The 11,707-nt window shown below is 41.6% G+C and overlaps 1 protein-coding gene across 10 annotated transcripts in view; it reads left to right on the plus strand.

The window, feature by feature from the left end:
- nfixa (nuclear factor I/Xa) overlaps positions 1-11,707 on the plus strand; it is a 139,791-nt gene that overhangs the window by 113,305 nt on the left and 14,779 nt on the right. For 6 of the 10 annotated variants that reach the window (XM_020596931.1, XM_020596929.1, XM_020596936.1 and 3 more), the window contains 6 exons: positions 7,973-8,035; positions 8,367-8,441; positions 8,710-8,833; positions 9,303-9,338; positions 9,738-9,865; positions 11,058-11,132. In XM_020596931.1, coding sequence (XP_020452587.1) covers positions 7,973-8,035; positions 8,367-8,441; positions 8,710-8,833; positions 9,303-9,338; positions 9,738-9,865; positions 11,058-11,132 — 501 coding nt within the window. The remainder of the gene's footprint in view (positions 1-7,972; positions 8,036-8,366; positions 8,442-8,709; positions 8,834-9,302; positions 9,339-9,737; positions 9,866-11,057; positions 11,133-11,707) is intronic. The other 4 variants (XM_020596930.1, XM_020596938.1, XM_020596933.1 and 1 more) reach the window with 3 other exon arrangements.

Genomic DNA, 11,707 nt, shown 5'->3' on the forward strand with positions numbered 1-11,707 from the left:
CCTGAGCTGTTCAGAGAATGGGATGGACTTGACCTTTGCCCTTTGACCACCAAAATCTAAAATGAGTTCATCCTTGTGTCCCATGGGCATTTGTACCTAATTATAAAAATTTCCTTCAAGGCGTTCCTGAGCTATTGTGTTCACAAAAATGGGGCAGACCGACAGACAACCTGAAAATATAATGCCCATGGCTACAGATGTGGACTCTGAGAAGTAGGTGACAGAGGGAGAGGAACTCAGTAAAAACTCTAGCATATAGCAACAACAGAATTTTATACACACAGTATAAACCAGGCCAATTCCTATATGCACATAACAGTAGATTTACACATCCTTTACTTAAGTTCTTAACTCTCATGGGAAGTCATTTAACAGTCCTCTGAATAAGCATTTGGCTTACTTCAAATGTGTTTCCTCCAGGATTTCTCTGGCTTCTTTTGAGATTGTTGCAGCCTAAAATGCCTTTCACGGCAGCTGTTCTAAAAACGTGCGATACATGTTGGGATGTCTTTTTTGCAATGAAATTGCAGGAAGCAAGTGATGATTGCAAAAATAGTTTTCTATGTACAGTATAATTCATTAAAAATCTAAGGCTAGTTGTTCCAGTGAGATTGAAACGTACTGTGCTGAGTGTCATGTAACCTTATGTAAGCTTATTTTTTTTATTTAACTCTGTCCTGTTCCTCACTCAGTGACATCTCTCTCTTTCTCTCTCACGCACACACACACACACACTCCCCATCTCTGATTTTATTACATCTCCATCTTGATATTTTGAATGAATCTTTTACATCTTGCTTAGGCATTTTGAGATTTTAATTCTTAAACTATTGTCTTAATCTCACAAACATGCATACACACAGTTTGTCACACAAACAGACAAGCACGCTTCTTGTCACTTTTGATTTATACAGTAACAGTAGGCTACCACTAACAGGCTTATTTAATCATGCTCTGATTCTTTCAGCACTTGATCTGGATGCACAGCCTCTGTCACATTAATTTGTCTTGTCTGTTGTCCCTGCAATCTCGAGGTGTGTTTTGCAGTACAGAAGTGTTTCTCAGAGATGTTTTACATTTGTGTTCCAACACCACACACAGCGCAAAACAGTTTACCCCTGGTTTCATGCAAAACATCAAGGAATTGCATTCTGCAGCCAGTAGTGACTATATCGTTGTTAAATGTGAGATGTTGTGATGTATGCGTTGTCACAATTTGAAACAAGGAAGTGAGTTTTGTGACATATGACTTTTGGGCAGGGTACCTCAATGATGGGTGAAAGTTGTAGAAAACTGTAACAACTGGTCAGATTTGTGGAAAAGTTGTGATGATTGTACAAAATTGCACTGTCATGCAGAATTCACAGGATTGGTTGAATTGTTGTGACATCACAAAATCTTGGAGGGCCTCTGATGAGAATATATCCTATCTCTTTTAACTCTTTCAACAAAAATCTGGATTGCTTTTACAGTATTCACCATTTTACCATATATAATAATGAAAGACTTGGTTTTGGAGTTTCCCAGAATTGATTTCTATACACCATTGAGCAGGCTAATTTAATATAATCTACCTCATTTTGGGGATACTACCTCTGACCCTACAGCCTAATAATTACTCTGTGATGGAGAAACATTACAGAATACTGTGTAGCTGTGTCACACAGGTCTACAGTAATCTGCACTGATGGAGCCAAGAGGTGATGGTGGGGTGAGGATAAGAGGATGAATAGAGAAAAGAGGAACAGTGGGAAGGAGTGAAAGGGATAAAGAAGGAGGGGGTGTGTATGGGCATCCAGCCAGCTACCCCCAAACCTCGACTCAGCACCCTACCCTCTCACTATCACCCACCCGACCTATTCCCTGCGAATTCATGCATGCTCTGTGGACTCATAACCCCCCCCCCCCCCTCCTCCCATTTTCTTTTGCTTCTTTTCCTACCCTCCATAGTCCCATCCTTGTAATCTTCCTCTCCCTCCTCTCTCTGCTCCTCCCTCCATCCTTCCCCCTTGCTCCTCTCATTCTCCTCCTCCCCTTCATCTCTCTCTTTCTTTCCATCCCTCCCCTCCTCTCTCAGCATCCTTCTCTCCTGGGTCTTCTTGCCATGGTGTGGTGCTGTTGGCAGAGCGTGGGCGCAGGCGGCACACAGACGGGAGCACAGATGGGCAGCAAGCTGCGCAGGGCGGCCAGGCACACCTGCTTCTCTCACACACACACACACACAAACACAGAACCCTACTCTGCCACCTCGCCACACAGCCTGACTGCCTGGCACAGTGATTCAGAGGCACAAACACAATTACACACATGCATACATACATACTTATGTCTCTGCAGCCATATACATATATACATACTATACAAACATTTGTGCATACATAGATTTGTATGTACATCCATGCAAACCATGTTATACAGCTCTTATACTTAACATAATCATAAAATTGTTTGGTTTCCACTAACATCTTGATTATCATATTAGTCTTTAAGGTTTCACTTCTAAGTAACTTGTAAGTTTTTGCTTCTAACAGAGTAAAGATTTGAAAATGTCACTTTCACACATCTGGTCCACCACATGGGGCTGTGGTTAACTATTTTAGGACAAAAGTATTACACATACACACATATATACACTAAACAGTAGCAATGATAAAGATTTCTTAACACTGGAACAGAAATATACCATCGTATGATACAGTCTTAAATAAAGAAACAGAAATATATATATAAATATAAAGGATAAAAAAAATACTAAAATAATGTCCAATAAAAGAGCTGAGCAAACATCTGTGTGGGATAGCCAGGGGGATTAGGAGGGTTTGGAACATTTAAGCGCATTAAAGATTAAAAAAAAGGTCAGAATGTTTAGCAACATACTGATAAACCTCTTAAGCGAAACCCAATTGGGAGGCTGTACTGCGTTATCCTGTGTTTTGGGGAGGAGAAGAGAGGAGAGGGGGAGAGTAGAGTTGACATTTGTTTGAACAAGGAGGGGGATCTGTGTGAAACAACTGTCTGTGCACATACATGTACAGTGGTTGTACATGTACATGTACTTACGCATGCACACACATGGACACACACACTGGTTTGATGTGGCTACATGGTACAGAGCTCACTTGTTGGTTTGTATGTGCATGCTAGGGTTATGCTTGCCTGTACTGCACAGATTCACACATGACCAGCTGTTTATGATGTGGTGTGCCACTGTTGAGCCCAAGTGTCACTCTCAGTTTTGAACTTGACTTTTACTTTGGTTTTATCCTATGTTTATCATCAACTCATACTTCAGCACACTGTCTGTTTTGGAGTTTTAATCTGGGCTTTTCTCAGCAGAGCTTTAGCTCCCTGCTTTTCTCTGCGCTGCTGGCTGTCTGCTGGCCACGAATAGCGACAGACTGGCACCTCTGTCTGACCTCTAGCACCACTCGGTCAGCAGCACAGTCCAACAGGTCACTGAGCCAAAACCTAATCCACAACTGATAGATGGATGACAGCTCTGTTGCTCAATGGGGTGGTTGCTTTAATAGGCAGGGTAACAGACCATTTTGTCTTTTCCACCCCTAGAGATCAACAGTGCAGTAATAATGGGGGAAAGAAAAGAGTGAAGTCATAAAAGAAATGATTGGAAGAAGATGCAGTGGGTCTTGAGAATGATTAGTTGTGGAGGATGAGAACCAGGATGGAGGTGTTTACGTTATAGGAGAGTGGATGAGAATGTCACAGTGCAAAAGCTGACAAGGAGGAGAATGCAGTCAGAGAGATGGTAAAAGTTAATCCCCACAGTGATGGATGGGAGAATTATTTAAGGGAGAGAGCAACCACAGTGCAGGGCACAGCACTCTTTGTTGATGCCATGATGACTGGGGTTATGTTGAGGTCATGAGGTTCCACTAATTCCACTATTCTCAACCAATGCTAGCAGCCACAATGAATGACTATGGTTAGAAAGTAAACATTCGACAGGAACTCACCAGATGTTTCAGCTTATTAAGTGCCAAAGGGCTAATGTGTTAGCACACATTTGGTCATCGTTGTTGCTATATATCAAATGTAGGTCCCACATATGATAAGGTTGGGTCTGCAAACACCTACAGAATTATCCTGCGTTATTTACTTCCACAGTGTTCTTCACGTTTCAGGATATTTTCATGTTTGTAAAATCAACTGACTACAAGTGAGCAATTGAATACAAAGCAAAAATTTAAGTTAATGAGTTGTCTTGACCTAAAACCCTAACTTAAATAATATTCTTAACCAGAGTACAGATAAGTTCTAAGTTTCTGTCCGAACCTGGCCTGAAACCTCCCGTACCGATGGGTCCCATTGGGCTCGATTGGGGTATCCACACTCTAGTGACAAGCAAGACTGGGTCTTTAACATGTTTGAGCACAGGTGAGACTTGTAAAGGATGCAAGTACTAAAAAAGTACAAAAGTGGTCAAAGTGAACATCCACATATGATGGTTATACTGGTTCTTCAATTTTATTTTTAGCAGTTGTCAAACATAACGTGTTAGTTGTTAAAAATCAGCACAGCTATAAAAATGTATACACATGCTTTTTAATTTTAAGTGTACATGATCAGGTCACACTGTGTACATCGGTGTGTGTCATTATAATTCACTGGTTTGAGGGGGCTGCAGGATAGGCCGAAAGGTTTGAGGTTAGCGATGAGGTTGCTGGCGGTGGAGGTGGAGGGGCATCCGGGGAGACTGCTGGACTATGATTGGGCTTGCTGAAGGAAGGCTTTGGGGGGCTGTGGTGGGAAGATAAGAGGCTGCATGTGTGGTTAGGAGGCTGAAGGGGGTGGGCTGCAGTTGTAGGCTGCAGCTGGCAGAGCAGTGATAACCAGGAGCCAGACCTCCTCTCTTACCTCACCCTCTCTCTGTCCTTCTCACTTCTCTGTCGAGCTACGTGATGCACTGTTGAACTCAACAGTGGCACTGGTTTCCAGTAAGGGATGTAGTGCTGTGTTGTAAGCACACTGTTTGTTGGCTAAGGAGGCTAAGCTCAGAAAACTAGGCAGAACTGTTGAAAGCTTCCTTATCTTGCCATCTTATTGTATAGTCTTTGACAGATTTTCAAGAACTGAATAAACGCTTCTCTGCAGAGAGTGTAGAACCTAGGATTAAAACATATTCTCTTAGAATTCAAATTCATTCTTAAAGAAAACAGGAACTATGGTATCTGCTGCTAACCAACAACAAGTCTTGTGTGCTCTGAGCACTGATATGGTTTTGCCGGTTGAAACCTCTGGGTGATGTTGAGGGCAGCTATCAGTATCACTGCTACTCTTCCTATCTGCCTGACAGTTTTCACTCTGAGTCTTTCAAACAGCAGAACATATTAGGGTCATGATAGGTCTTTAAAGGATAAGGCTAGTGATTTTGTATGTTTTTGTTATTTGCCACAAATTTCATACAGAGACTAAAAACTATAGTGACTTTTGTGTATGCATTGTAATGTCTGTGAATATAGAACCTAAGGTTCGCTTATTGTTTGTGCCATTGACCGTCATTGTGGTTCCAAAAAACTCCATTGAGACACACTGCTGCATGTTTTTTCCTCATGAGGCCCACCTTTTTTTTCAAGAAAAGACTCCAAAGACTAAGAATGGCCATCGGTTTTTACAGATTCTGTAAGAAAGAGTCAGTTGCCCATGATAGTGATCTGTGCTTGTTTTTTGTGAGGAAGAAACATGTCACCCAGTGCACCAGTGTGCCTCACTGGTGTGTTTTTAATGGTTTTTCAGACCACATTGGAGGTCTGATAAATAAGCTAAACTAGGTTCTCGTTACTCAGTAAGTTATACTGTACAGTACATGATTCAAAAGTAGGGGGATGTTATGGTTTTGTAAAGAAAGGTGATAGCAGGGAGATAGGAGGTCCATGGTGTCAATTATGTGGCACTCCATGCTGTACCATAAGAAGGGCTGAACTTGTTATTTTAGTTAAAACTATATATGATCCTGATATTACTTCTGCCTTTTCTATACAATACATTGCTTTTGTCAGCAGACAGATGTAATCAGATATACAAAATCAGCACTTCATAATGGCAGACCATCAAGAATGACTTGAAACATAGTGTTTCATTATGCTCCGTATACAGTAGTTAGATATGGTAATATAACAATGAAAACCTAGTATCTTGAAACACCAGATCTACAATTACAACAACAGAAACAGCAAAGTGGGAAACTTTGCTGAAGTCACTTTGGAAACTTTCTTTACTCTTTTGTGATATTTGTACCTTAAACTTCCATCTGTGGTTCTCCTGAAGCCTTGTGAAGCTTGGTGGCAGTAACTCATACTCGATAACTTACACATAAGACTATGAGACATATCTCAGGCATACTGTAAGTACAGTAAGGTGGCTGTGTATACAACCAGTGCATGTATGGTGTGAGAAATATAGTGTTTACAATATATTAGAGCCCTGTGGTGAAATACTACACAACAGTAAAAGGTCTAGTGAAGTCAGGCTGTTTTCTCAACAGCTTTCATTGGCCATCATATATGTTTACTCTAAGTGTGTACCTCAGTGTCCACGTATGAGTGTGAATGTTTCAATGTGTCTGGGTGTGTGCGTGGCGGGGGCACAGCCTCGTATGTTTGGAGCGAGTGCCGTCAGTTAGCTGGAATGTGGCGCTAGCGCCAATGCTAAGATGGCTGCCAAGCTCTAAGATGGCTGCCAGGATTACACCCAGCCAGTGAGAGACAGAGAGAAGCGAGAGATTCTGCATGTGAAGAGAGGGGAAAAAAGAAGCTCTCTTTCATTTCTGGTCTCTTTCTTTCTTTCCTTCTTTCTTTCACGCTCTCGGCTGTCTCACCCCAGTCTATGTGGATAAGCAGTGCTTCGTAGGCAGTGAGACAGGTCTGTTATTGTTTCTGCTCAGTAATCTGTGGCTTAGTGTGGCTGCAAAGCAAGTGCTGCTGGCAGGAGTCTGTGTGCTCTGTTATCACCTACAGGCTGCAGATAAACACCTTCTTTAGCTAACTTGCTATCTATATACAGCCTATCTAGGCCTGAATGGATGGCCATTAGCATTAGCCCCCCGACCCCACCCCACACCAGTCTTGGAAATGGAGCTCTGTTTCATTCACCAACCAACTTTTCTCAAAACTCATTTACAAAACCTAATTTTCCTGCCCGGAGCTCCTTCAGGTCTAACTGTGCCCTCTGTTGCCAAGTCTTGGCGTGTTTTTGTCTGTTCATGTGAGTGAAGTCCTGTTGCTTTGGAAGACTAGTCAAAACAGGCATGTGTTTGTGCAAAATGTGTGCATGTGTTCATCTTGCTCAGCTGTCATTTGATCCCACAAAGATAAAGTTGTCTCAACTTTAACATACTCTATCTCAAATGGCTCAGGCCAGCCAAACTGGTCTGGTCTGTTTGTATGATTATGTGTGCGTATGCCTGTGCAAGGATTTCAACATGTATTAAAAGTACAGGTATGAAACAAAAAATTAGAGAAAGAAACAGATTGAGGAGTGTGTGTGCGTGGTTGTGTGGGTTGTGTGTTCAAGGTGTTGCGTTTACGCAGGCTAAATCCTTACCAGCAAGAAGGTATTAAATGGGATTAGGGTGAGGGTTATGATTGCGTGGTTAGATACTAAATGGCATAGCAGCACACTGTAAATCATTGCACCTTGAGTCAGGAGGGACAGAGGGAGACAGGAGAGAACATTCTTAGATTCAAGACTGTCACACAAAAAATGTGTGAATTCATACACATACACTCACAAGATGTATTCCATACCCCAGCACATACTGCAAGTCCCTCAAGTCTCTTTTATTCCCTCTCACACCTCAGATATCACAGTCTTGGCAGCATGGATACATAACGATGATTCATCGAGACATTGTACACTTACCAGTATGTTTTTCATTACTTTTTTTAGCATACAGACCAGATCCTAACCATTTGTCTTTCTCTGTTTCCCCATCTCTGCCTCTGTTTCTGTGCAGAGTCCGGACAATCAGATAGCTCCAGCCAACAAGGGGACACAGACATCAAACCACCGCCCAATGGTAAGAGCACGCATGCACACATTGAGCCAAACACGGTCAAATCATCATCTTGGAATTGATTCCATCATGCTTATCAGTCTTAACATATTCCAATTATGGATCCAATTAGCAAAAACACTCACACAGATGTTGATCCACAAACATAGTTGCAGATGGTCACCGTCTCAAAGGGATGTGATTTTCAGGGTTTCTCCCAATTATGTTTTTTATTTGAAACATAATTTTGTGGATTTCTTATGTGCTGTTTGTATTATTATTTATTTTTTTCTGAAAGCTTTTGTGTGTACATAGTATGTACTGTAAAGTTCTGACCACATCTTTTTCTGTACAGGGCACCTGAGTTTCCAGGACTGCTTTGTCACCTCAGGCGTGTGGAATGTGGCAGAGCTAGTCAGAGTGTCACAGAGTAAGTGGTAAAATCACTATATAGAGAGGTGTAGGAACAATTACAATACCCAGAATATGATTTGTGGTTTAAACTACATCAATTTCCTGACTGGGACTAAAAACTGCAACAAACCAGCTCAGTTATGAAGGAGCCAAGTATAATCCCGTTTTGAGTAAAGGTACTACAGAGACACTATCTATCTGTGGATGATTCTTGTCCTCCATTGAAAATTTCTTTCTCTTTGTTCTTTTTTTTCCACCTATATCTTTCTTTTTTTCCTTGCCAGCTCCTGTAGCCACAGCGTCAGGTCCTAACTTCTCACTGGCTGACCTGGATAGCAGTCCCAGCTACTACAACATCAACCAGGTGGCTCTGGGGCGACGCTCCCTCACCTCCCCTCCTTCCACCAGGTACAAAGCCTCAACTATGGTGTAGAGGTGTACAGAGATGTATCCTATGCAGGAAATGCCAACGACCATTACACAAGTCCAGTCATTTGCTGTTAGTAGCGTCTCTTTGTGTGAAGTCACACTTTGGCTTTAGCACCTGCCAACAGCAGACTGGAGGGACAGGTGAAGTCACAGTAATATGTGCCAATGGTACATCACTTCTTAGCACAAGAAAGACTGTATTGGTAAATAAAGTATGCCAGTTCACTGAGGTTTCTTACAATGAATGGTATTTAATGCTGCAGCCCATTCCCACTCTTGGAATCTGTCCTGAACCTCTGCATATACAGTATGTGTATGTCTCTCTCTGTGTGTTAGCTGCTTTCCTCTTTATGAATGTGTGATTGCTCTTTCTGCTTTTTCTTCTTTTGTGTCTTTCTTAATGCGTCTCTTTCTCTCTTCTTACCTTTGTCATCTGCTGTTACTTTAGGTCTGAGGTGGAGTTGTACGCAAACCTTCCACGGAGGTAGTTATAAACACTTACAAAGACACAAATTAATGACACACATGCACAGAAAAACACAGATACACACAGACACACACATAGAGAGAGAATTTTGCTGTGTGGCTGTTTCTGCTTTTTAGCTTTTCTTTCTTTTTCCTCTTTTATTTGTAGATTTGACATTTCTTGTCCTTTGTATCTGTTCTGCTCCAAGCCTTTACGATAGTATTATTGTTTCCACTAAGATGCAAAACTAAAAGCGTCTTGGAACATTGAGGTGCTTGTTTAGACAATTATTTCTAAGTTATCAGTTCTGCATTCCTGATCCATAAATTTCCTGCTATTATATATAAATCATGCTTCCCCTCTCCTTCTGCCTCCCACCTCTCCTCCATTCTCCAAACATCCTCTCCTTGCCCTCAGCTCCACCAAGAGGAAGTCATTAGACGACAGTGAACTGGAGAGCCCCACAGATGATGTTTTCTACCCTGGCCGCTCGCCTGCTGCCAGCTCTTCCCAGTCCAGTGCATGGCCCAATGACATGGATGCAGGTATCCATTTATCCTACCCCACACCTGTCACCCACTAAGCAAGCATCACAAAACTATTTCACACTCTTGCCTGACCCCCACCCCAGAAACAACTGATGACTCCATCTGACTTTGTGTCTTCTCTACACCCTACCTCAGTCACCTTCCGTCACTCTGGTGGTACACACGGTTCTGAACACCCCTCGAAACCTACCACTCACCCACCAACCACTTTCCTGAAGACCCTGTGGCTGAATCTGACATTTGTACAAGTTGCTGAAACAGCAGCACCCAGTTCATACTAAAAATGTTAATTTCTCAAAAAACATTAGGATTGCTTTATTTATCTAGAATTGAAATTGATCATCATGTAGAAATGTGAAGCAAAAGCCCTTAAGTAGTTTAACTATGCAATGCCCTATTATATATTTAAGCATATAAGTATATGTTGAAATGGAAACATTTAAGATCACATGATTTTCTCACATTTGTGTATGACGTGAAGACAAAGACGTGAAGATAACTGCCAAAACAAAGGAGAGTTAGATAAATAACTAAAGGCCACATTTAAGTCTAGTCAAAAAAACAAAATAACATTAGCAGTAAAACGTTTACACAGTCACCACCCTCACCTTGTGGTGAAGTGGGTTAACACTGTATGGAATAGTCTCTTCCTTCATTGTTCAGTAAATAGGTTTCTAAACATCAACATGTTTTAAATTGGAGTCTCTGCCATTTTTGGTACGAATTTTTTTCAGCTGAATTATTCACAGATAAATGATGCTAAATGCCATCCATCAAATAGCTCCAGACATCGGGAACATAAACGCCAAAATGCATCAAGAATGAAACTGCAGCCTACAGCAGCCTGTATTAAGGCTTAATGTTGGTGTTTCCATTGTTTTGGCAGTAACAACATCCTCAGTGATTCAGCTTTAGACATTTTTCTTTACTCTATCTCATCCCTCCAACAACACAGTAACTCCAAGAAAAACCTCTTCCTTGAATCCCACCCCCAAATATCCAGGCTTCATATTTCTTCATCTTTCCCTTAAACCCATAATTACACATACAGTTTACCTAATGTTTTGCCAATTATCAGTCATTCACTAAATTGTTCATACACAAATGCTCATTCTTAACTTATTCTGTCTCTCTCTCTCTCTCTCCCTCCCACTAACTCATTGTTAACAATACCCTTCTCCACTTTCAGTGCAGCACCATTTGGCGAGTGTGCAGGAGAGGAAGATAAAACATGAAAACGATGGCGTGCAGTTTCCTTACCATGGTTAGAACATTGATTACACTCATATATATTTGCTATTTATTAGCCTTTCTGTAGCTCAGTGATTCCTGTATGCGTGTGTGTGTGTGTGTATAAATATATATATACATAAATTTATATACTGTATGTGGTGTGTGTGTGTTGTATGTGAGCTGTATGAATGTCAGGGATTGTGTAAAAATGGGACTAAACCTGTTTATTAATCTCAGTAATTAGTTATCAGACTGATGTAATTGCTACTGATCAAGTTTCATTTAGAAGCAATACATTTCATGTAACATATAGAACCAGGGGTGTTGAGGATTATCCAGTTCAGGCTTTACTTTCAGTGCAAAACATAAGGCGACAAGTAGCTCCTCTAAGATCCCTGGCTTTATCTCTCTGAAGCTAAGTCAGTCCTCCCAGCAGCACTTTGACTGACAGATGTCACCAGGCTAACGCACTGACACTCGCACCACCAGCAGGCATTTTCACCTGCTGGGCCCATTGTGCCTCACCTACACATGCCCCCACCCACCTGGGCACACACAGGCATACAGGATAATGTAATGTACATACACAGGCATCCCCCACACAGG

Source organism: Monopterus albus, unplaced genomic scaffold, assembly GCF_001952655.1.
Source record: "Monopterus albus unplaced genomic scaffold, M_albus_1.0 scaffold32.1, whole genome shotgun sequence".
NCBI classification, from domain to species: Eukaryota; Metazoa; Chordata; class Actinopteri; order Synbranchiformes; family Synbranchidae; genus Monopterus; species Monopterus albus.